At 43.6% G+C, this 26,393-nt stretch overlaps 1 protein-coding gene across 3 annotated transcripts in view; it reads left to right on the top strand.

Annotated features, from left to right (window-relative positions):
• Positions 1-26,380, top strand: part of nedd9 (neural precursor cell expressed, developmentally down-regulated 9) — a 39,016-nt gene extending 12,636 nt beyond the window's left edge. For all 3 annotated transcript variants that reach the window (XM_005942667.3, XM_042224774.1, XM_005942666.3), the window contains exons 2-7: positions 6,648-7,055; positions 18,812-18,910; positions 21,022-21,159; positions 22,928-24,103; positions 24,252-24,341; positions 25,320-26,380. In XM_005942667.3, coding sequence (XP_005942729.1) covers positions 6,654-7,055; positions 18,812-18,910; positions 21,022-21,159; positions 22,928-24,103; positions 24,252-24,341; positions 25,320-25,865 — 2,451 coding nt within the window. In that variant the 5' untranslated portion in view covers positions 6,648-6,653 and the 3' untranslated portion in view covers positions 25,866-26,380. The remainder of the gene's footprint in view (positions 1-6,647; positions 7,056-18,811; positions 18,911-21,021; positions 21,160-22,927; positions 24,104-24,251; positions 24,342-25,319) is intronic.
• The last annotated feature ends 13 nt before the right edge of the window (positions 26,381-26,393 follow it).

Raw genomic sequence — 26,393 nt, 5'->3', positions numbered from 1 at the left:
ACATACCAGATGGGAAGGAGAGCTTTTTTAGTGCCACATGTTTTAAAAGACAGTAAACAAAAAACAAACATGTGGAAATAAAACAAACCTGTCAGCCTCAACATTAAAACCCCTTCCATGTGAAGAAAAGACATCAACCATCTACGCACCTATGCAACCCTTGCATTGCATTGCAGTGATGCACCCCAATGGTAGTGGTCTCCCTTTTCAAGGCATTGCACCTCACCATGCATTAAAACCTGAATCCCATGGCACTGATCTGGCCCCTCAACTCCCCAGATCTCAATCTAGTTGAGCACTGGAAATATCCCGGAGCAAGTCAGATACATGGAAGCCTGCCTCATCTGCTGACGTCTGGGTCAAAGCTGTTTAGGCACAGCAAAGCTGGTTGGTCTTTCTACTTGGGTTTAATCTTTTGACTTTAGATACATTTTAGGGTAGTTTAATTTTAAGGCCTTTTTTGTTTGTCCTTCACATTTTATTCTCCTGTGGTAATGCAGTAGCAGCTCTCTGCTTTCTCAGAGTCCAGACCAGAATTTGCTCACTAAAATACAATTTCTTATGCTTGTGATTATTCCGGTTTGTCAGCAAGATTGCAAGTTACACCATAAAACTCATTAAAGAGGTGGAGCACGGGCCGAAGAAATCACCCATAAAATGTTGTTGCGGCTCAGATTACTTCCTTGAACTTGTTAAACAGGACATTAGCCCTCAGCGACCTTCTGCTTACTGTCTAGCTTTAGCTAAAGATACACTAAAAAGTTGTGATGGGTGGATGTCAAACCTGACACTAATGTAAAAAAACAAAGAAAAAAGAGCATCAATCTTACATTTATATCATCTTATACATAAACTTGGTAAACTCACCAAACCAACTGTTCAAACCTTCTGTTTGTAAGAGGCAGCCAATGAGAAGAAAGACAGCTAAAATGGCTTGTTTCAGGCAGGTGATGATCTGAGGGGCTGTAGTATAATAAGGATTATCTTAAAGTGATGATTCAAAGCAGGGTTCAAGAAAAACTAAACGTGGAGTTGGGGTCATCACGTTAGGTCCGCTCTCAGTGTCATCAGTATAGACTGTACCTAAACAAGGTTTCGATGACTCATCTAAAGCTGTATGCCAATTAAAAGGTCTGAAACTACGCAAATATAGATACATTACATAAACAAATAGTGATACATCTAAGTCACTGCTTCAAGACGATTCGAGGTCATGAGCAGAAATGTGGTACTTGCAATAGGAAGCAGCTGAGCGCCTTCCGCCTCGCTGAGTGATAACTTCCTAGAAGCTCATACACATGTGTGTGTGGATGCAGCAGAAGCACCCCTCTCTGACACATGGCAAACACACGTGTTTACAGGAGGATCAGTGGCAAGCGATGGAGTCTCCGTGCTGCGGCTAAGTGCTGTTTATGATGCCCGGTTTAATAGCCGGGTTCACCTGCTCTGGGTGAAGACAAAAACACGACTCTTCCCCTTCTGCATCACTTCAAAAAGGGCCCGCGTGTAGCTGGCAGTCATTACAGCCGACAAGCTGTTTGTTTAGTGTGATTAAAGGTCATGTTTGGTGTCTCGCATGACCCTTCACATCCCAAATACCATGCTTGAAATCTGCTGTGGCTCACTGTTTTTCGACTCAGATGCTCTTTAACCGTTCATTGATTTATATTGCATGAATCTTTACAGACAAGCTGCGGCACTCTAATGCGAAGTAAACTGCAGCGTGTGTGTGAAGAGGAGGGTGTGAAAATGTGTCAATCAGGCTGCTTCCTGTTAGGATCTCTGTGGTACCAGGCTCACCACAACGGATGATACATATATTTATATATAATGTATAAGTGTTCATGCTTTGTTTTCTACAGTATCACAGTCATGTCAGACTTCCGCAGAATCCAGATGCAGAAGTTTACTCACAGCTTCCACTGATCACTAGTTATTAAAGTGCAAATGTTTGCAATGCTTATCAGTCTATTAGTGATCCTGTGCAGCCTCTGGGAGCTGGCAGTGGTACTGTGATTGTGGTAGCTTCTACTATTACCCCTCTTTGTTTTGTTAATATTACCTTTACTTCCTCATGAACTTTTGCATAACTGGAAAGAACAGCAATAGAAGGGGAAAAATCAATATGTTTTAAACTTCACTAACACCTGTGACGGGTGATAAGTGAACATCGTTTTTGGTAAAAGGCTGGAGTACCATAGACACTATCACCCCTTGGTGTATGAAATATACTTTGAAGCCTCCGATTTGGTATTTGTGGCTGTTTCAGTCATGAGTTTCTTTGTTTTTAAGAAAACACAACGTTACTTACATGAGAAGCAGTCCTTAGAAACACTGTAACCACCTGTCATCCAAGAGAGCCACACCCCTAAGTTTGTATTACTTTAAGCTTTGATGGCAGTAAAACCAAACGATAATACACAAAAGCAGGTGAACAATCAAAGATGCCACACAGGTATATGTGTCATCATCTTGCCTAGCGACCTCTTACCAGTAGGCTAAAATGACCAGTTTGTGGCGTTTATGCACCTATAATGTTATTTTAATTTCACGACAGTAACATTTAATTTGTATCTACAATACATGAATATTAGGATATGTTTCATATATGATGATACCATCATGTTGCCAGGCAACCATATAATGGCAAGCTAAAATGACTTTTCAATAGTAGAGCAGGGCTTGGGCTTGGATATTGCTGTACAGCTATTACAGAGAAGCGAATCAGCCACAGAGACCAAAACAGTTTCTTGCAGCAGGCTGTAAACGTTTGTATTTCTGCTGTAAAGTTGGACTGTCTTTTAATAACAGAGTCTGTGGGACTGACCTTTGGAGCCAGGCTCAAGTGGCCACTAGTGGAACTGCAGTCAACCACACTTCTTTGTTGGGTTTGTTTTTTAGCTCTGATGGTTACTGCTTGCATCATGAAATTAAAGTCATAGAGACTTGTGGTGAAATATGATTTCGATCTGCTAAAGATTTCCCGTTAGGGTTCATTTATGTCCTAAGATTAGTATAAAATCTGCACCGAAGCCTTATTAAAGCATATGTACGAACTACAAAAGGCAGCGGAGTGTGGTTTAGACAACAGATGCAGGGTGACAGTTCCTGTTGCACATTTTCCTCGACCGGCTTGCATCTCTGCAGACTGAAATTGCTGGGTGTGCTCATACTGGTGGTTTTCAGTACCTTTTTCACGTGAAGGCACGGCTCAGTTTGTGATCGTGCGCGTATGCGGTCTGCAAAACGGGTGCTTTCATTTCGGCAGCTGGTCACAGTGATCACTAATTAGCAGAGACAAAGGAGCACGATGCGTGCAATTCTGTCTGTCGGGTGATTTAATTTCTCTTCTGAGCATCAAACACAAAGCAGTCAACCACAGCAGCAGAACTGGCCTCATGCAAATACCTACAGCTTTGGCCTTAAGCTGAAAGAAGACGACTTATTTAAGATCTAAGTTAAATAAAACCGTGTAGTTTGTCTGCTATGGCTTCCAAATCATCTACACTGTGACCTAATTTAAGGAAAAACAAAAATCTAACCACAGTATGGCTGTATTCATGTCTATCAGATCTTTCATTAGACGGTAGCCACAGCCTTCTATTGCTGATAGAGCAGGTGACACCCACAGTAGCCACAAACGACCTAGATCAGTTTTCCTGCTGGGGTCACTTTTTTATTTTACTCTGGCCTTGAATATTAGGCATGCAACATGCAAACAGATCTGCAAAGGACAAGGAAAGATCACGATTCCAGAGGCTGCTCATCAGATATTCACAGCTCTCAACAATAAAATGATAAACTCAAATCAGTGTATTTGAGCAACCTGTATAATCCTATTTTAAACCTTAACTTTATGGACTCTGGACTTTCAGTAGTAATAAAACTGTAAATATTCAGCACTCTATTGTGCTTTCGACTTGTCTTTGTGTCCAAAGGTCGTCCTTATGGGACACTTGTTTACTCTTTTTTTTTTTGTGTGTGTGGCTGTTTTAGAGGCCAAAGGCAGTGGAGGAAACGCTCATTCACTGTTACAGCAAATGTTCATAAAAACAACAGTCGCCATTCGTTTTAAATAAAGAGGTCGTTGCACGTGCAAGCGATTAGTTTTAGACTGCTCTGTTTGTGCTTACAGAAGACCCACCCACCTGTTGTTCTTACCTTGTGTTTGTTAGGGGTAGCCAATCACAAAAGGGTTGGCTTAAAAGGAGGAGGAATGAAGCTAGATAGTTTTCCTTTCTTTTTTTACACACAGAGGATGGAGTGGGCGATAAATAAGCATTATTTTTAAGTGGCATGCTGGTATAGTGTGTTTTCCTTGTGAATCAATGAAAAAAAGCAAACACTTAGAGGTTTAAACAATCTAACGGTAATCAAAAGCTTCAGTTCAAAATCTGTGCTGATCTGGACGGATGTATTTCCTCATATATTCAGACTTTAATTGGAGCAGGAGCAGTTATCAGCATTTTTGTTTCCTCCTGGACAACTCTTGGACATCCAGGTCTGCTCCCATTGGAGGGCATTGACCTCTAGGGCTCATGCTCAAGCTCTTCGCAGCTAGTTAGTTGGCAGTGGGTGATAGTGAGGGTGTAACTGTGCTCTGGGTGTTGCTGGCTAATGGCTCCGACAGCACACTGAGACAATAGCCAGGGAGGCCCGCCCCACAGAGAGCGAGAGAGATAACGATGTTACTAACAGCGAGTTTCACATGGGAACTGCTTGAATCTGGCTGATAGGAAAGAGGAAGGCCGAAGAAGGTTCAAGAAAGCCCCAAAGTAGAAACTGCCACAAAGTAGGCTTCCTTATTCCCATGGTGAACCGATGAAAGGTGAGATACAGAAAGAACAGATCAGAAAAAAGGTGGAGTGGAGAGATAAACAAGAACTGAGTGGCTGTCCTGTGTGGAGCTCTGTTTGGCTGCTTGAAGTCAGGTTTTAATCTAAATGGGCATGTAATCCAAATAAAAATATCATTTTTATCCTCCAATCAGCTCGTTTCATCTCATGTAAATGTAATCCAGCTCAGAAAGATTATAGCTGGTGCTGACTCGGAGGCAGTCAGAGCTACTTTATCGCTACTTTGCCTCTGTTGGTTATTCATTACATATTTTTTTCATTTTATCGCTTAAGAAGAGTCATGACTGAACAAATAGGAGGCGTGTTGCTTCTTCTTACTGTGTTATGAGGCTCATCTGACTGGTGAAGGTTTTTGTTCATGAACTGATGATTTTGAGTTATTTTAAGCTGTTATAGAAAGTTGTGGACTGGCTTTGTTTGTCCCTAGTTGTTGAGTTTTTGTACTTTTCATTTGTGGGAGATATATTGTAGAATACAGAGGCACTGCTACAGTCTTTGAGCTTAAAATGGAGGTTGGATTGGCATTTATGAAGTACTCCTTTAATCTTTTTGACCATTCAAACGTGTTGCATAAGCTAAATTTACCCATTCATATGTGTAGGGCTTTAGTCTTTGTACTTTATCCGCCTTACATACTTAACTACATCCACATTAGAATCCCCATGTAGGCTAACATGCATATCTTTGGACTTTTGAAGAAAGCTAAAGTACCTTGGGACCATGTAAGCTCCTCACAGGAAGTTCAACCAGGAGATTTGACTTCAACACGATCAACCTATGAAGCGATAGTGCTAACCTCACTGCACCATCATGCAGCCCAGGATGTCAAGAGCACAAGAGTTTGTGATCTTGACATCCTAGATTCTCTAATCTAATGTGATCGTTGTTGATTTTCTGAAAAGATAAAAAGAAAAGTAAAAACCAGATAATAACCACTCTCCTTTCCCACTTTATTAGATGTTAAAGGCGCACTTGAGCAAGCCGCTTATCCACTAATTGTATTCATGGACTTTGCATTGATCGCTGTTGTGCCTGGTAGTTCCCAGGATTTAAAGTTGTGGGCATCAGGCAGTTGAAAAGGAGTATTCATGCTCAGTTAACTCCTTCCGTGGTTGAATAAAGGCTAAAGGAAGAAAGACTGAGGCAATTAGTCTTAAATGCCCCTCTCAGACACAGCGGCACGCTCCGGGGCTTTTTCTATCTCCAAAATCTGCTGTTTTGAGTCATTATCCCTCAACCCTCCGTAGACCTTTAGATAGCTGTGCCCTGAAGCACGAGCTGAGCTGAGAAAATCCCATCAAGTTCAGATTTGGTTTGAAAGACATCTGGTGTGGAGCTGCCGACCAATGGCAGCGCAGCGAGTTCACCAGCATGTCATTCACTGGAGTATTTAAAACCTGGCGTGGCAGACGGCAGTCATGTGTAGTATTAGGTTAGTTTTGATGCTTCAGATAATAAGTGATTGATACCGCTCTCATGATTGTTGCTGGAGCTCGTTAATTCAGCTTCTTCTGGAGCTTTTTATTAATAAAATCCACAAAACTTCTATATGAACGTGTGGGTTTATGGGTGCGTATGTGTGTGTAGGTGATTGTTTTTTGTTTGTTTTTTTCCTTTGGTTTAGCATTGTGTCCTGCAGATAACCCGCCTGTAAAACCGCCACTGTTGTTTTTCCACTCAAACCTGACAAACAGCACGCAGCAGGAGCGAACAGCTGTTGTAACCACGTGCTTGTTGTGTTATAATTAAGCCGACACGTATCTAAACACAGTCTGACCTTTGCTCCCGCAGAACCTGATGGCCAAAGCGTTGTACGACAACGTGCCGGAGTCCCCCGAGGAGCTGGCCTTCCGGAAAGGGGACATCCTGACCGTCATTGAGCAGAACACAGGCGGCCTGGAGGGCTGGTGGCTCTGCTCCCTGCACGGCCGCCAGGGCATCGCCCCCGGGAACCGCTTGAAGCTGCTGATCGGACCCATGTTCGAGGCTCAGTCGTCGGGCGCCGCCGCCGCCCCTTCTCCATCTCAGAGCTATCAGCAGAAGGCTAACTCGGGGTCTCAGGGCCTCTACCAGGTGCCCCCGTCCCTCCAGAGCCCACAGCAGCAGAGTCAGCAGAGCATCTACCAGGTCCCACCGGGACAGGACGTCTACCAGGTCCCACCGAGGAGTACTCTAGCAACTGATAACACACCAAGCAAGGTGAGACAGAGCTCATCAGTCAATCTGTCAGCTAGTTTGGGTTTCCTTTATTGACTCAGCCCAAGAAAGATACATCACTATGGAGCACAGCAATCAATAGTGACCATCTGATTTCACTGATTAGTCCTCCTTTAAAGCAAAGTTGAGGGGCTCATCAGTGAAACCACCTGGTAAGATGATTGGAGAGAAAAACTGTTATTACTGAGTCGTACTTTTTTTCCCTAATGCGCGCACAATGTTTTGCATTTAAATGCACTTGTACACACTTTCATCTGTAGCAAAGGGTCGCACATTAATATTTATCAGAGCATCAGAAGAAGAGGAAATAACAAAATGGAAAAGGTTTAGAGTAACAGAAAATGGAGTCTGGCCTGTTCCCCAAACTCTGGATATTTGGGATCACATTGGATTTCTAAGGTAACATCAGCTGTGGCGGGTGTGGGAATGAGATGTGATGGGAAATGGCATTTGCGCGTTTACACCGTGATCCGTCAGGCTCGGCTCTCACCAGCGCGCGCACGGAAAGCAGAAAGGCCAAAGAGGAGATTGCAGCTCTGCCATGCGAAATGTGTGCAGGGTGTGCCGGGCCTGGCGCTCACCACAGAGCAGGGTAGTGTTTTTGTGCACGGCTCCCATTTGGCTTTATTCCTGTATTGGCACACTGTGTTCAGCAGAGCCAGTCTAACCCGCAGAAAGGCTGCGAGTATGGAGAGAAATTGTGGAAAAGCAAACAGTACAGAGCTGTTTTTTGGATTTTGGTGGAGCACAGCTGCATTTAAATGCTTTAAACATGGTCACTGGCAAACACACTGGACTTGGTCATTTGCAGTATAGCTATATATACACAATTCTCCAACCAGCGTATCCATGTATTCATCATTTTATGGCCTAGATCGTATATCATTTAAAGTATATATTTTAATTTGCCTGCTGAAAAAAGCATTTAATAGTCTTAAATCACCTAGTTATCAGTTTATCAGTGTTTATACTCATAATTATAATCGAATTATTATTATTTCATTGTCATTTTAATTTCTGCACCAAACACTTTCCTAACTGTGGGGTAATAAGTCTTCTCTTGTGTTCGGTGTCTCCGATACTGCTGAGCCAGCTGAAGCCTTCTTTACTTGCTCTTGTTTTACACCACCAGACGTCTCGTACACTTGATTTAAATGCATTAAACAAGGGTGAGCAGTTAGCATGTCATTACCTCATTACACATGGAAGTCACTGGCAGGTGTGCGCTAAAATACAACGGGAGGAAATTTCCCTGGTTATTCAAGCGTTTAACTAGTACGAGCATCTCAGACCAAGTCTTACCTTCAGGAGGTGGATGGTAATTACATGCTGAATGAGCTTTTGATATCCCAAGGGCTATTTCCTTTAAAACAAATCAGCCCCAGCCATCATAGAAATGAGCTAAGGTGTTCATTTTAGTGGATAAACAGGCAGCAGGCGCCAGGGGCTTAGAGGACTTACTGTGATTCACTGCACAGGAGTTGCTGTGATAAAGTCAGTGGGAGCCAGGGGGCTGTGGGGAGAGACCTGTCAATCAGACACACACACACACACAAGCAACACCTCTCTTTTTCCGTAACAGGCTGCGAGGCTTAGCCGAGGAGCGGTATTAAAAAGGCTTTGCGATAACATGGAAAATGAAATGCGCTCCTAATGAGAGTGTATTTCTGTGCCGTAATCGTGTTATTGGAGAGATTATATTAAGTCTTGGACGTTCGACTGGTCCTCCAATCTGCGGTTATCAAAGCGCTGCAATTTTCGGCGGTTTTTCCCGTCTATTGAATAGAAAGATTTCGGCTGCGTGTGTGTCGGTGCGTCATGACAAGGATCCGCTGTTTTCCAGTGCTGTCTGAATCTTGGACAGAAGCACAATCGCCTTCAGTCGCCACAGACTGTTCCGTTAGATCTGGTTATCTCTAGTGAAACACTAAGAGAAAGGAGAGATATTGTTGGTTCGTGCTCACCAATTAGCTTTCCAAGATTTAAGGAGGAGCACCTCCAAAGCTTGAGTAGACCTGAAGCTCTCCTGATTCAATCAGATTAATTTAACCCTGCATAAAACATTTATAGAAATAATCACACAAAAAAAACCTACAAGTTGGTTCATTTTCAGGTTTATGGCTAACTAAACAGAACAGTTTGCCTCGGTTGTTGTTTTCACTATAAAATTTTTCATTTCAACCAGTTACTGACCAATTAGAGCAATGCTCCATTTACACTCATATAAAAATAGCGTTCAGCTCTTTCAAATACTCCATTTTATCCCTTTTCTTAGCAGTAATTAAGAAACTACTCTATTGTTTAACTGAATTTTATTTGAACTAATGTTCTGTTTTGAAGCCAAAACTCGTGTGTGGTTTGTGTTTTAAATTTGCTTTAATTCTGACAGTGAAAAATAGCTCAGGCTCAGTGTTTGCAGCCATTTATTATGTCCCAAGTGACAGAAAAACATCATCTCTCAAAGCTAAATTAAAGTGAAGGCTGTGATAGAAATCTATAGTTATGTTAAGCCATCCTGGATATACATACAGGCCTCAGGTTTAGAGTCACTGTATGTTTTTGGTAGAGCGGAGACGTTTACTTTCATCACAGCACACTTTTTAAGGGCGTCTAATTATGAAATTATGGTAAACGCTGTTTTAAAAAGAAGAGCCTCTGATTGTTTGCTCTGAGCTCCACGGTGTTGCGCACCAATGAAATCCCGATCGGTCGAACGGTGTGCGCCCTGCGTCAGAGTATTTATGGAAATATTTGTTGCTGATGTGAAACCCCGGCTCTGGCCTTTGCTCTTGAAAGAAGCAAAGGCAGGCTTGTTTACTACAGCGCGTCAGTGTTGATGACAGGCCGGGCTCGCTGACTTATGGCCTCGTGTTGTTTTAACGGCGGCCGTTTTCATGTCGTCACGCGCAAACATGCGTTTGGTTTCCCAAATGGTTTTTGAGACTGATGCCGGCTTCCTAGACTGATAATGCCCTCTCGTATTACTCCGAAGCCGTCATCCCCTCCTGTAGAGAGGGGCCCCCGTATGTCATGAATGTGTACTCGGAGTGGGGGGCGGAGGCGGGGGGTGTTGCGTGCCAGGCCTGCAGTGCAAATCCAGATTGGCGACTGGCTGTTTTCCCTTTCATGTGGCGTGGGGCTCCGGTATATAAGGCACACTGAGGTTTGGCGCTCGCTGCCACTCTGGCTCTTCGGTTTGGTGCTGCGGCCTTGTCCTTGGGTGACCCTCCTGGGAGGGTGAGCTAGAGCCGCCCCACCTCCCCCTCCCGTCCCCTCACATAGCCTTAAAGCTGGGTCCGTGTGGGACGGACGCCATGGAGCTCTCGGCCACACAAAGAGCCTCCTCACATGGAAGCCAGGAGCAGCCTTTTATCATGTGGCTCCCAGAGGCCCGTGTTTCATCTCAGCCTTGATTTCCTCCTCCTCCTCCTCCTTCTTCACCATCTCTGAAAGGTGTGTCTGTTTTCGCCCCGGTCACTGTTGTGACTCAGGCGCTGAGGTCACGGCGCCCAGTGATGGGCTGGGTTCAGAGTTCAAATATCTGCCCTTATCTGCTCCTTTCAGGCGGCCTTTTCATTCCTCCCTTCCTGCCTTCATGAAGTCTGCTCCTTGTATAGGCATTTCCTCCTCTCACCACGTCGTAGCCGTAGATGCAATCTGTTCATTGGTGCCGTAAAGAGCACAACAAAGGGTTTAATGAACTCAACACACAACTCAAGGAAGTGCCCTGATAGTGCTTTGTAGACTGCGAGGGTGTGCTCGTGTACCTTGATAAAGCAGTGCTTTTTGAAGTAACCAGGTTATGTGAGAAGAATGGCTTGTTTGTTTGCCTCGGCCATATTTTCTCTGCCTAATCACGTGCACGGCAGTCTCAGCAGCAGATAAGTGAGTTATTTCTTCCTGGAGGAGGCCGGCTCCTTCAAACGCTCGCCATTGTCACATTGGTGATGAATCGCTGGCCGGCGAGATTCGACCAAGAGGGCACGACCATAAATCAGTCGCACCAAAAGTAATCTGCTCTGGGGTGAGCGCACTGACAGGACTTTCTCCTCTGGAAAAGTTTAAAGCAGACAGTGTGATAAAGTTGCAGAGGAAGGCCAAGAGAAGACAGGAAATGCTTTCTTGAAAGCATTTATAAAAACCAGAGCTTACATATTTTATCTTCTTTTTTTTTTTTTTTAAAGCCAGCCAACAATCCAAAAGACCAAAACAGATTCAGTTTCACATCGCAGAAGGCAAACAAAACCAGGAGGTATTTACATTTAAGAAGCCAACGCTGGTTTCATTTTGGCATTTTCAGCCACACTAGCAGCTCTTTGGTTTACAGTGTGGGTCTGTCACTCCGCGGCTGGACAGAAATATCTCTCTGACCACGGGATGATTGGCATTAGATCTACTGCAGACATTCGCCTCCCCTCGATGATGAACCCTCATACTTGCACGGCACTTTTCTACTCTAACTGAACAGTCAAAGCACTTTTATTACAAGCTGCATCCAACCATATAATAATTTATACTACATTTCAAGTGCTTTTGAACCAACAAAAACTCATATAGTCCAGGGTTCAGTAGTACACAGAAGAGCTTTAAATAGATGCACAGTTTCAAGTAAACCTTTAAAGTGTTTTTTAAATGAGGAGAATACACTGACATAAGTGTCCTCACACACACCCAAAAACACACCTGTTATATCCTCATTAGATCCTGTTAGATCTTCGTTTCCGGAGAGGGACTGTGAAGAAGTGCAACAGAAGAAGAGTGTTAAAGTACAACGATAAGCAAACATTTGAGCCGCATAACTTCTAAAAAAAGGAGCAAACACATTTTTTCCTTGTCAATAAATAAAGTTACGCAGGTGAAAAGTATTCCATATCCTGGCTACTCACTACTTCACCTGTGAGGTATAAAAAGCTTTCCGCTGGTGAGCACCACCTGCCTTCTTCATTTACATCCAACCAAAGTTTCAGGTCATAAATCCACTGTGACTGTGAGGTGCTGCTACAGCTAACCATTTGTTGTCTCGACAACTTTAAAAATTAACTGCCGTGTTTTGTTTAGATTTTTATTGCGAATTGATTAAAAACAAATGTGTCCACTTGTGCTATTTCCATTCATTTTGGAAGCCTTAGCCTCAGCTTTGTAGGGGAGGAAGGGGCAGGTGAAATAAGAGCTAAGGGACTGTTATGTTTTTTCATAATGTATGGTTTCAAAATCTAAAGTTTGAGGATAAAATTCTGGATATTTTTTTGGGGGGGGGGGCCCAGTTGTGTGTGGGCCCTTGCCCAAAATGTCTCTTGGATAATCCAAGAGCTTAAAAGCTTCCTCACTCCACATTATCCTGCTTTTTCCCAGAATTCAGAGGATTTTTTCCCGGTATATTTTTCTTAGAAAGTAAACACGAAGTGTCGGAGTCATCTTTCGTCTTCTCAGATATTCATGCCACAGGATTAAGTGCCGCTTTGATCACAGAGAATGAACAATGATCCCTATTAGAACTGAGAATCAGCCCATTCTCTTTTCACGCTCCTCATTAAGCCCGCTGTCTGTTTGGGTTTAGTCGCTCGGACGTGCTTCGGAGACGGACGGCGGCCTCTCGGGATTCGAGGCTTAATTACCTGCATTAATTAGTTTGGCGCTTTAATGGGCTGGTGCAGCTCTGAGTGGCAGAGGGGAACTTTACCAAGTTGCAAAACACATCTCTGCGCTGTGAATCAGCAGGAGCCAAACACATGCAGTCATATACAAAATCACGCTCTTACCTAACATATGACTGATAGCGTGCATGCTTCCTGTGCCCTCAGGTGACCTTCATTTAAAAGTAAGCTAGCGGCGCCGTGCTGACAGAGCTGCAGATAGGAGCAGAGCGGAGATGAGGAGGTGTGAATGAGGAGACGGGTGGAGGAAATTCAATAAAGCTTTTGCTACATTACCGGCGGTGTCATTGTCACCATCGTTTTATACGCCGCGCTGTGGTGAAAAGCCTCATTTGGGTTGTTGATGTTGATGTGTCAGCAGCCCATTAGTGTGGGTGCAGATGGGGGTGGCATTGTGTGTGTGTGCAAGTAACCAATGAAAGGGTGTGAAAGGATGATATCCGGGGAAGTGTTGCCACACAAAGATGCCATAATTCACCCCGAGGCAGTCAAGAAGAAATGAACTTACTCAGATGAGTGAAGGACAAACCAACATAAGGTGTCTTAGCAACCTGGGCAGGTTTCCAAAATGGCTTTATGTGATCTTGGCTGCAGGAACACAAATATTTTTTTGGAGAAGACCTACCCCTCCTTTGTTGTTTTGACTTTGCCGGTGGCGAGCGCGGTGTCCAAAAACTACTATTTGGGTTTGTCTGGGTCGAGATTAGCTCTGCGCGCCAGATGGTTTTAACACAGAACCATCTGGGAAGTCGTCCTGGGAAACCGTTTGGAAAATGACGGGCACGTTCAAAAAATACTTGGCAGGTGATTGAGCAGTCTGTCTATCACTGAGTGTGACCAGCGGAGCCAGCTGGTGAAGCGAACTCTTTTCAAAGCCAGATGGGAGAAGAGGGAAGACCTTCGCCGTCTGAGCTCTTCTTCCAGGCCGTCTGCAGGTCCTTAAAGTTATCTTGATTACAATTTCACTTGGAAAAGGAAAAGGCCTTAAAATATCACAAATTTAGCTGGTGGAATCCCCGAAGATGTTGAAGATGACGCTAATCAGACTGTTTGTTGTTAGTCTGCAGAAATGTGAAGAATTAAAAATCAGCTTATTGTTCCTGGTGGTTAAAGCCTGTGCCTGGAAAGAGGGAATAAGATATCTTCTTGAGGTCAATTACTAGTCATTTTAAAATAGCATAGCAAGTATGGTCTCACTTAAATTGTGTATTTTGTTCTTTAAAGTTGTTTGGACAGGTAACCTGCAACCCACTTGTCCCCCATGACCACTGAGATAGACTCTTGCTTTCAACCGCGAGTTGATTAAGCAGTTAAGAAAATAGATGGATCTTTTATAGAAGGTCTTAAAAATGTATACTTTTACTTTCCTGTTACCCGCCGACCACATCTGTTCTTCCTTTAGAGAAGAAATACTCTCAGGTTCAGCCTTATCTGAATCTGTAGCAGCACATTTTCTCAAGAGAAGGAAATACAGTGACATTTTGACAAGCTGATTTCTTTTGCTATTCTCCAAACTGTTAATAGTTTACCTAAAACTTCACTCCAGCTTTGTTTTTATGCTTTGGAGACCAAACTATTAATATGTGCTAGTACTTAGTAGTTTGGTTATATCTTAAGATGTGAATACCAGTAAAACCTGACATATATACAGAGTAATTCATTGCCCATCAGTACATAAAACCTGAGAGAGTATATAACAAGCCCATGAGGTAGTTGTTGATGCTATGACAAGACCTCTCAAATGACCCTGAAGTAAAGCTTTAAAGGTCTACCTTCCAAAATCTGATCCTGCCAGCAGGCTAAGTAAACAGGGTCCTGCTGAAAGAGACATGAGTCACTCGCCACAACGCGTAGGAGTGTTAACAAGCCATCTATTTGCCTCCTCTTGCCGCTCGTTTAAGTCGCCGACGTTGCCCTTCATCGTCCATGAAGGCATCCTGAGCTCCCCTCACCTGAGTGGGAACAAATGTTTGCTCAGCGCCCTCCCTCCTTTTGGCTCGGCTGTTCGTGATGTCATCGTTCTCTGAAAGGCCACGCACCGCCGTCATGCAAGCAACAACCTCGTTGGATGTGGTAAATATTTGCCCGGCGGCAATTATAGCCGCGCCAAGTGTCCTCAGAGCAACAGCCTGCTGGGTAAACAGAAGGGAAATAAATGAGCAGTGTGCATCTGGCAGAGGCTGAAAGAAGCCACTGATGGGCGCTCAGAGCGATGACATGTACCTGTAGAAAAGGTCACCGAGGTCTTCAGCGGACACCTCGCTGTCATCTGCATGTGACAGCTGGGTCCAGGCTTCCCTTAAACCCAGAGGGAAGGTAGCCCGGCTGAGTGACCTTTTAAACAAGCAGGAGGCTGGCTTGTTATCTCCTGTGTCTGGTTGCTCTGAGAGATTTAATATGCCTACTGCTTTTCACATTTCAGCACATTTTCACTGGGCAGAAAATAGAAAATATGAAAAGGCATTAAAGCTGCTCTCAAGCCGGGCCAATAGAAAGACAATAAATCAGATAAACCAGATGAATCTTTTTAACCGATGCTACTGCGCTCCACTAAGCTCTCGTCTTTCATTGTCTGAATAGTCACGAGTCCCCAAAACCATTCAGCTGTCGTCTCTAAAAGTAATAATAAAAGTATTTATATGTAGCGTGTGTTTAAACTAAGCTTTTAAAAACTCGCAGTACAATAAACTAATGAATAACCTCAGAGACATTTTATTAGCTGAAGGTTTGCCTGTTTTCAGTGTCGTCTTCCTGCCTTTCGATGGCATTCGTCTCTCCCCATTGGAGAGAACAATCTAACTCTCGTCCTCCACCTTCCCTGTCCTGATGTGTTTTTATTAACCTAACAATAACACTGGAGGTAGCCAGCAGGCAGCACATCGTTATATGTCAAAAGAGCACAACTTCACTAGCCCTCCAAACAGTTTTTTGTCTTATTTAGTATCCAAAGTTACATTTTAGATTTTTAGAAATAGGCAGGTCTTTAGGTTTCTTTAGTATTAAAGTACACTGTAAAAAATCAGGAACCGGTATTGGCTAAGTAGGCCGACATTTAATGGTACCAAGGTTTAAGATGAACAAAAGAGCCCACAAAACAAAAACAAAGTGTTAAATTAACAGTAACCCTTTTCCTGCTGGCAGTATCGCTAGTTTTTGAGAGTAATAAGGGGCCCAGATTTGAAAACTTCAGATCTAAGTCATGCAGTAACAAATGGTTTACATCACTTGACTGTGTATGCTTTTAAGCAGATAAAACCTTAAAAATAATCAGTCCAGAGTGAGGAGAGCCAGAAGCAGCTGTTTATTCCTCTTCTGGTTTATTTCAGAGAGTATTTAAAGCCTGCAGTATACGTTTTCAGCTCTGACCCCAAAGGCCTCGCCGGGATGATGTCTGCTGTGGCGCGAGCGCCAACAGTGAACACCTTAAATCACCACGGGCTTGTTCAGATTGGACTCATAAGAACCATATGGACTACTGTTAGTCAGATGAATGGCATTCCTTTCCATACTAGGCAACTCTTTTTCCGTTCCCCTCTCTTTCCCTTTCTTCCACTTGAGTTACCTTTTTTCATAAATCTCTTTTACAAACCAGTTCCTCTGGAGCACTAATCCCATTCTGAGGTTACGTCTCCTACTGCTCATGCTCCGATAAATGTCTCAGGACGAGAGATGCTATTAGGTTATTGTGCTATAAAGTGACTCATGAGTGGATGCAAGGACTGAGGTCTTTCATGTCCCTGGGGACTCGGCCCTTTGCCAGGGAGCCGTGCGTATGGTTCCTATTTTCGAGCCCTGCTAATGAACCCTGTTTGTTCCAGTGTAGCGATAGCGTTGCGCGGGGGCAAAAGAGGAGTACTGGGCTCAGGGAAGGACATTCCCAGCATTCCTCCGTCTGTCTGACGCATCAAGGAGGTCGGCTGCTCTGCTGCTTTTAGGAGATGTGAATCAGCCTGAGGGTTTGAGAACGGGGGGATTAGGAGGTGTGAAGGAGCTGATTGCCTCTGACGGGAAAAGAGGAGGAAAAATGTGTTAAATAATTAACAGGGTTAAAAATGTCAAGGGCGTAGGTGAGGTCCGCAGCATGTGTTTGTATTTTGTTTCATTTTTTTTTCCCAAGCAGTAATCGTGCCATTATTCCTAAGCCTGTCTACACCGCAGTGTAAAATATTTTAAAGGTGTATTAAATCCTACAGCACCAAATGCTTCAGTTTAAGAGTGTTGTTCATCAATACCAGTGACGCGGTGATTACTTCACCAGAGATTTCTGGATTTAGAAACTCACAGTCCTGCCAGCACTACGATAAAATTCCTTCTCCAATGCCATTTCGGCTATAAAACCATCTTCCATTCAGATGAAGTCCTTGCTAAAAACTCTCCCAAAGCACTGCTGAAGGTTGACCTATTTTTATTGCTTGACTGAATCACATTAGTTTTATGTTTTATTTAGTTTTTATTAGTTGAGCTCTAGTATTGTGGGATATGTGTTTTCCAAGTGAGCAGAGATATAACGATCTCACATGTGTCAGTTGGTCTTGCTTCCATTGCCTAATTCTTCTGGTATAAGTAACAGTTACAGTGAAATGAAAAGCTTATATTACAACAACAAGTTGTTTGTGCAGCAACCTCCACTGCCTCCAGTACTAACCAGTCAAAATACATTTTTCCCTAGATAGCAGTGTTTACCAACCAGTCTCTATGGCCTGCGTTAATTCAAGCTAACAAAAAAATCTAACTTCTGTGGTTTGGTTTGTACATTTTTAATGGGACAAATTGCATTTCTCACTGTTTATATAAGCCAAAAATCAGTTTCATATGTTTAATAATTTTGTTTCCCCTCTTACAGTTTTTAAATAAGTAGCTATTTCAGGGTAACATTAGCTAGCGTTAGTCTTTCATGTTATGTATCTCTATGAAAACTAAAGCAAAAAGTTGAAATCTTAACAAACAAAAAATAAACCCTTTTATAATGAAGTGTTGTGTCAAGACTTTCTTTTACGGTATTTTGAAGTAGCTTTAGGCTAAGGCTACTTAACTTTAGTGCCCCTAAAAACCTTTCCTTAGTATTTAACTTTGTTTTTAGTATTGTAAACTGAACTACACAGCATGCTTCATGGGAATAAAAAGGGAAGTTTATGGATGAGAAACACAGCCTTGCTGAGTTTATTATATTCAAATACTTCTTGTTACATTTTTTTGATGTGGCATGAGTAAGCTAATTCAGGCTAATAAAAGCTAATATTAGCTGCTGGGGTTTTTTTCATAATCAGTAGTTTAACTTTAAGCTTTTAAAGAAAAACTATACAACAAAGGTACAAATAATAAAGCAGTTTCTCAATGTTTAGATAACCCATTGATCTGTTTAGTAGTTGCCTGTTTTACGTTAGTCCTCATTAGCAACCTTATCTGGTTTAGCTAGTACTGCAGGCTTATGTTAACTGTGTTTTTCAGGCCTGACTATTTCGGCTTCTAAACAAAGACACCGCTGTTTTAAAATTAGAAAGCTACATGATCAAACGTAGCCATTCGCAACTTCTTAAAATATATGACCTTAGTTGCTGTTATGGTATATTTCAGCACTTTTGTAACCATGTTAGGATTTTAATAAGGGAAACTGACTGAATTGGCTGTCATGTCATTTTACAATGGTGTAAAATCTATGTCACCTTTTTGTCTTTAGAAATCTGTTTTGGGCAGTTTGCTGCTATTCTATAGACAATGGAAAATGGCCCCCAGTCATTTTCAATCCAGAGATACATCCGTGCCTGCAATGCTTTCAAAACAGCTGCCTAAGGAGATTTTTGCAGGGTTGTGTTTATAACTTCATTCCCTGGGTCCTTTGTAAACAGCCTGGCACAGGGAGGATGTTGTTAGAAAATATCTGCCTTGACTGTAATCACTTACTATCCCTGGGTCATTCAGGGACTAGAAATGGAAAACAGGAAAAACAAATAAAAGTCGGCACACATGCATGTACAGACGCTTGAGAGTTGGGTGGCAGCAGGGCTGCTAGGTTGTGAGTCAGAGCATTTGTCCTCTTACCCTGGACGACAACTGATTGTTTGTCTTCCTGCTGTTTTCGGACAGGTGGTGACCCCAACCAGAGTGGGACAGACCTACACTTACAGCCCAGGACAGCATAACCAGCAGGACCTCTATGACGTCCCACCCATCAGATCACAAGGGGTAGGTTCCTCATGCACCATAACACCAGGATCTTTTTTTTTTTTTTTTAGCAACCAAAGAAGCTTTGATATAATCTGCCAAACAGTGAACCCAATAATACAGTGCACTCTATGACTTAGAATAAAGGAATTTGTTTAAAATTAACCAATATAGGTTCCTAAAACTCCTTAAAATTATTGTTTTTCAAAACCAAAAAAAGCCATTAAACCCATTAATTTCCAGTAATGAGGTCATTTTCTAGTAATAGCTGTGAGGCATACGTTAAGGTTACAAGCTGTACTAAAAACACAGCTTGAAGTGTTTTTTCCCCCTCTCTTTTTTTCTAATCTTTGGTCTGTATGATGTCAGAGAGAGAGAATGTTATGGTTATCTCTGGTACCGAAACCACACCCACCTTCTGTTTGAAAATGTGGGTGGAGCTAAAGCTGCTGGTTTCAAAAAGAGGATGACCTGAGGGGCTGAGCCAAAGTACAGATAAAGTTATGAACAAGGATTATTTTGAACTGTGGCTCATACAAAGCTACACTAGGAAACGCCAAGCATAAAAATAAGCTGGATAAATATCTTTAACACTATATTGCATCTGAGAATGTACAAATATAATCTTTAGTTTACCTACACATTGATATCAATCGAATCTGTTAGCATGTTTTCACCTCATATCAAGCATCTTCGTTTTAAAAACAAGCCATCCAGGTGAGCTTTTGATGCAGCACACAGTGCCTGGGCAAATGCATTTCATTTCTCAAAACAAGAAAGCCAATTCTCTGATCTGCATCGTGCTATTCTGCCTACCACATTTCCTGTTCTGTGCAGAGATGAGAGAGGATTCTTCACACTTCATTTTCTCTCATGCTGTTGAAACCTGCAGTGCGGCAGTAGTGTTTGCACATTTTGAGAACTGTACTGTATTGTTTTAAAACGCTCAAATAGATATTTTTAGAATTACAGACAAGGTACAGTGTGAAAACAACTCGAGTTGCTTACAGAGATGGAGTTACAGGAAGTCATCACCTGATTGTGCAGTTAGCCTCAATTTCACATTGCTTTGTAGTGAGTTTCAGCTTTGGTCTCTGTTCTCACCGTTTTCATAAACTCTTACCGCTCTTTAAGTTTTGTTCTCAGCCAAAACAGCCTTCTGTTTTTAGCCAAAAACCCACTGAAAACTACTTCAAAACAGCTGACAGACAGGTGGAAACTAGCAAAATATGGAAGTGGAGCATTTAGCATCTGAAGGGCAGCTGGTGGAGACCAAAAATGGAGCAAAAAGAGAAAATATTGTGCAAAGAAAAACTCCAATCAGTGACCATGTTGCTCTATAACTATTCACCATATCAAACGGACTTATCGTGCATTTTTTCCTGTCATATATACAAACTTTGTTGTGATGCTGGATGCTGACACTAAACGCAGCCGGAGATTCAAATAATGAGGCCAGCGTACGTACAAGTCAGAAAAGAAGCCCAGGCTTCAGCTGTCAGTGAGAACAGTTGTAACTAATGTGACCACCTCAGGCCAGCCAATCAAAAGCAAGTTGGCCTTACAGCCACCTTTGTGGTAAAGAACTCTCACTTTAGATAGGAGCGCTGCACCGAGGCACCTGTGCAAATAGAAATATGAAGCTTTTAACTTAGCAGTGACTTATTGTCACCTTTCACTGAGCACTAAATTTGATTTTATTTACTTTGTGTCACATTTGCTTCTTCATACATGTTCATATATATTTCTTTTAATGCTTCCTAACTATTACAATCAAACTTCACTGAGTATTACCCCCAACTCTCCCTCAGCCTGGTTCAGGCGAAGTTTCTTCCTGTTAAAAGGAAGTTTTTCCTTCCCACTGTTGCCAACTATATAAAAAAAATGTAATGACTTTAGGGGCAATTTGGCGAGTAGTATTTTCCTCTGAGCCAATTTGGCATGTGGACTTGAGAAGTCTGCGATTGAACTGCGACCTTCTGATTACTAGACATCCCACATATGGCCAAACAGAAACTAATAGTGTGCTACAAAATCAGATCAAGTCAGCTACAGTCAAATAATATGAAGACCAAACTTTGTGTGATTGTTTTTCTGAAACAAGTAGTGATCATTTCACTTCCCTCTTTCAGGTGTACGATATTCCACCTGGTCAGATGTTCCCTGGTCAGCAAGGCGGAGCCAGAAACCAAGGAGTCTATGATGTTCCCCCATCACCAATGGACCCTAGGTCACAAGGCATCTATGACATCCCTCCAACCTCTCAAGGGGTAAGAGAAACTTCCAGAAGCAAAATGAAAGGGCACATCAGTCAGCCACTCCATTTGTTTAAGCCACATGAAGCTGAATTGAGGAGGCTGCGTATGTCCGGAAAATTTTATTTTTATGTTTATTGATACAGCTCCTAGAATTTCTCTTAATTGACTATATTAAATGAATAATACGTCAAATATCATATTTATTGCATTCCTGCGGCCAGTTTAAATGAAAGCCTCGCCTGCCAGGAGAGTTTAACCAAAACGGCTCCGTGTTTAAACTCGCCAGCAGGGGAAAAAAACAAAAAATCAAGGACAAGGACATAACTCTTCTTTTGCCAGACCCTCTAAGATTTCACCAGAGCTGACCAGGCAGCGCGCCACCAGTTTGTTTGTAATAACCTGAAATATGCTGGGACCTGTTATTTGCGTCGTTCCTAATTACAGTTTGGGCAGGCCTGTCTAGCTGTAAAGAGTGCGTTTGGAGGCTGATGGAAATCAGTTTTATTGCCCCCGTTGCGCTCCCATCGTGCTCCGTGCCATGTACGTCAGCGCACACTCTGCTGCGTTGAGCCCGAGGGAGGGTGAAAGCTTCGTTGCATTAGAGGAAGGAATCAAGAGGCTGAAAGTTTGAGGTTTCAAATATAGTATCTCCCCAAGCCAGAAGGTCTTTCACTTCCTCAATCTCTAACTGCAGGACTGCTGTGCAAACACACTGCATCCAGTAAAAACCCACTGAGGTGCATTTACAGTCCAAATTCTGTGTTTAGCACATTTTTTGAATGTCATAAACTCGAGTCTCCCGGGGGGAGGGGATTAAAAGAAAACGATCTCCTCTGCAGGAATCCAGGTTTCTAACTGCTAATCTTATGATGGTCGTGAATTTAAAACATGTCACTTTTCTGGTGAGTTCTTAACGAGCTGTGTTTTAGGAAGGGGAGCCTTCTTTGTCGATGACTTTCCAATCCCCGAAGACTAGTCGGCCCGAATGCGGGACCGAGCGCACATTTTAGTGCTGTGCCTTTAAACGGGACCTCAGAAGAGGCCAAAGCTGAACATTGAAATGTCATAAACCATTTTAGGAAACCAGTACCGCAGCAGTGATAGTTCCTCACTTTGTTATGAGACTGCATGCACATGCAAAGAGTCAGTCAGTCAGTTTATGACTGTTTCTGTCAACTGTAGAGGCAAATGTTTGCTCACTCGCTGTGTGCTGCACTCTTTCACATTAAGTGGACTAAATGCGTCCAAGCCTTTAGTTTAGAAGAATTTGTTATATCCACATCTGGCCAAGCAGTCGTGTGCACACTCCAGCTCCAAGAATGCCTCAGAGGCCCCTTATTTTCAGAGCCCACGGTCGATGCTTCACAAAGCACGATCGATCCTAGTGCGATATAAGTGTTTACATTTTCAAGTTGAGAAAGCGTGACAGCACCTCTCAGGTGCGGATGGCGCGACGTAACTGCAGAAGGAGTGCAGAGGAGGTGTTTGTGTGCAGGAGGCGGAAAAAAAATGAGTCATATCGCAGGTGTTTCCACATCTGTTTAGGAGGGTAGCAGCAAGAGAGTGGGATGCACAGTTCTAATAGTGCAAATAAATGAATGTCTGAGATATGAAATGCTCTGTAGAGGTGCAGCAGAGCATTTTGTATGATGACGGGGATTTCACAACAAGGAAAAAAATAGTCCTGTGAGGCCACTGGTTAGGTGAAAGCTCCACTGTTTGATAATAATATACATGTTAACAAAAATAATAACAGTCTGATTACTGTCCTCGCCCACAGGTCTACTCAGTGCCTCCCTGCAGGACCAACTCTGCCCAGCAGGAGGGGAACTACGACTTCCCGCAGCCCCTCAAGAGCAAACAGGAAGGCATCTACGACGTACCCCCACCTGTCCTCGCCAAGCCCGCCCAGAGCTCGCAGTCACATTACGACTTCCCACCGAACGTGGAGCCTCCGGCTCATCAGCCGCACCCAAACACCAATGGCAATGAAGGCATTTACGATGTGCCACCGCCTGCCTTTCATTCAGGGGCGGGGTCTCGCAACGACGTGTACGACATCCCGCGGGTCATGCAGACCTCCCAGCACAGAAGCTCGCCCGCCGACAGAGACGGCAGCAAAGGCATCTACGACATCCCCGCTCAGGATGCTCGCGCAGTAGCGGACGTGACGGACGGCGTGAACCGCCTGTCGTTCTCCAGCACGGGCAGCACGCGCAGTAGCATGTCCACCTCCTCGTCCTCCACTGGCTCCAGCTCTGAGGGCCGCCTCGCTCTGGATGTGGACACCGCCATCCAGAAGCTGTACCGCCTTCAGCAAGCAGTGGACAGCTCAGTCGGGAATTTGCATTCAATGGCAGCTTCCCCTCACTGGAGGACTTTTCCTTTCATGGAACGCCACGCCAACGACGTCCGCACAGTTCTGGACAGAGTCCGGGCCGGTCTGGGAGACTTCATTGTGTTTGGCAGAGGTGCCGCGGTGAACGCGACGTCTTTGTCAGACAACAGTCTGCACAGTAAGCTTCGAAGGCAGCTGGGACGCCTGGAGGACTCACAGCAGATCCTTCTGCAGATCTACCAAGCTCTGGAAAACTGCAGCTGGGCGCTTAACACCCTGGCCTCGTCTGGAAGGCACCACAACAAGACCGACGACCTGGACCGCTTCGTCATGGTCTCCAGGACTGTTCCCGACGACACCAAGCAGCTGGCCTCCACGATAGGCAGCAGCGCCGAGCTGCTGTTCAGGCGGACGCATGTGGACGGATCTTTCTCTGTGGGCAGCACGCCTGACGAGAACGTGATCCACCCGCTCACCTCCCCCTCGTCGGACAACGACAACAACGGGGGCCAGACCAAACCTTTCCCCGTGCCCTCGACCCCAGACAAGGACAACATGAACAATAGCGAGAAGTGCGTGAAAAGCTGGATGGAGGACTACGATTATGTACATTTGCAGGTAAACAATTAAATCCACAGTTAGTAGAGTTATTTACTTTAAGTGACTTTACCCAACAGATAAGAATTTATGTGTCGTGTATCAAAGATCAGACCTACGTGAGTCTGGTTTCTCACCCTGTTTAAAACATTTTTTTACCTCCCTTCAGGGCAAAGAAGACTTTGAACGGCAGCAGAAGGAGCTTTTGGAGAAAGAAAACATAATCAAGCAGAGTCAAGTTCAGCTGGGTCAGGAACAGGTGAGGCTTTGTGTTTGTTTGGGCCTCGCAGGTGGAGCGCACACTGTGCGGGGGAGTCAAATACCTCACAGTCTTAAACAAAACAGATGATAACACTGAGCGATTAGGGGCCCTTCGAGGTTCTTACGAAGGCCTCTGCAGACCTCGGCGCTCAGATCTGATTCTAACATCATTCTCTCGATGGAGGCCAGCATGAGATTACAAGGTGGAGCTGTCACGGCCCTGAAGTGACCCACATGTGCAAAAATATATAAAACAAATGCTGCCGTACAAATGTAAACATGGAGTCTAGAGTTTTAGGTTTATTTTATTTATCTCGTGGTGCTATTTTCATACGAAGGCGTTTGTGGATGTGGAGTTGCAGCCAGCAGTGGTGGGATTGTTGGTGTGAAACTGATTTCTTCTACATTTTTAGGATGAAATGTAAAGGGTGGCTGTTTCATTTTGGTCATTTAATTTCTAATTTCTTCGAAGTAACAGCGTTTTCCAGTAAATTTAACATTAAACATTTTCTCAGAGACTCAGTTTGATACTTTTAAGACAGCAAAAGTTTGCTGTTAAAAAGGAGAAAAGCCATAAAATGCTTTGCAAAAAGGAAAGTGTTTTTATGTTGATTTTTCTGCTTAAATTTACATATTTATAAAACGCAATTTGGCCTTGTGACCCTGAACTGGAGGATAAGTGGTTAAGAAAATGGATAAGCCAAATGGGAAACATGTTTGCTTTGAAATGAAATGAACAATCAGTGTGCAATCAAAGCTTAGACACGCGTCCTTCCTCCAAAACGTGTTTATACTTCCCTCTGTCAGGTTAATAAAGGGAACTCTGTTGATCATTTTCTGCCCCCATTTTTAATCTGTGGGTTAAACCTGATGTTTTTTTTAAATGTTCACTTCAAATATTTTCCATTATAAATAATTATGTGTATTTAAAGCTAAACCTTTGCCCTTTGACCTCACATCTGTACTGCTTCTACAGCTCAATCAGTTCAAGAAGCTGGAGCAGGAAGTGAGCAAACCCGTGGAGAACGACATCACGCAGTGGATTTCACACCAACACTCGGCGCCGCCCTCAGACTCCTCGTCCTCCTCCACCTCCCTCTCCCCGTCCGCCCACCTGTGCGCTCGGGACCGCCAGCTGCTCAGCTTCTACTCGGAGCAGTGCGAGCAGCACTTCGTCACGCTCCTCAGCGCCGTTGACGCCTTCTTCGGCTGCGTCAGTGCCGGCCAGCCCCCCCGCATCTTCGTGGCACACAGCAAGTTCGTGATCCTCAGCGCCCACAAACTGGTCTTCATCGGGGACACGCTGTCCCGGCAGGCCTCGGTGCCTGAGGTGGCAAACAGGGTGATGAACTCGAGCAACGTGCTGTGCGACCTGTTAAAGACGGTGGTGTGCGCGACTAAAACGGCCGCCCTGAACTACCCGAACACAGCCGCCATCCAGGAGATGGTGGACAGAGTCACCGACCTGTCGCACCACGCTCAGCAGTTTAAAGAACAGTTGCTGCAGATGGCTAATTTGTGATTTTCACCCTCATGGCTCCTGCACATCACTCCGTTTGTACATCTGACATAAAAATATATATATATATATATATTTGCAGTATATGTATGTCGCTCTCCATCTTTAAGCCCGTTTAAGATGTTGTAAATAGTCTGTGTTCTGTAAATATTTGCTCTATTTTTATGTACATTGTTCTATATTATGATATGGACGCATATATAGATGCAGTACTGGTGCCTCTGTAGGAACATGTGGACATTTTTCATAACATTCCCATTGCATATTATGAAGCACCTTATGAGATGTCCTGTTATTTCATTTATAACTGTAGAGTGTCGTTTCTGTGTCTTCCTGCTGGATGTGACAGTTAAAAGTTCCTTGTAAATCAAGTCGGTGTCCGTGTGTGTGTGTCCGTGTGTGTGTGTGTGTGGAGCTCTCCACAAAGTAAAGGACTGTTCTTCACCACAGGGGTTTGTCATCCTTATGTCGTCCAAGAAGTGAAGCAGTCAGAGGGGTTTGGATGATAAATAGTGATATTTTCTTAAAAAA

The sequence above is a fragment of the Haplochromis burtoni genome, unplaced genomic scaffold (assembly GCF_018398535.1).
Source record: "Haplochromis burtoni strain Fernald_Lab_line unplaced genomic scaffold, NCSU_Asbu1 Contig_149, whole genome shotgun sequence".
In the NCBI taxonomy this organism is placed as follows: Eukaryota; Metazoa; Chordata; class Actinopteri; order Cichliformes; family Cichlidae; genus Haplochromis; species Haplochromis burtoni.
The sequence above is the reverse complement of the archived record's forward strand: the minus strand, read 5'-3'. Positions and strand labels throughout refer to the sequence as shown.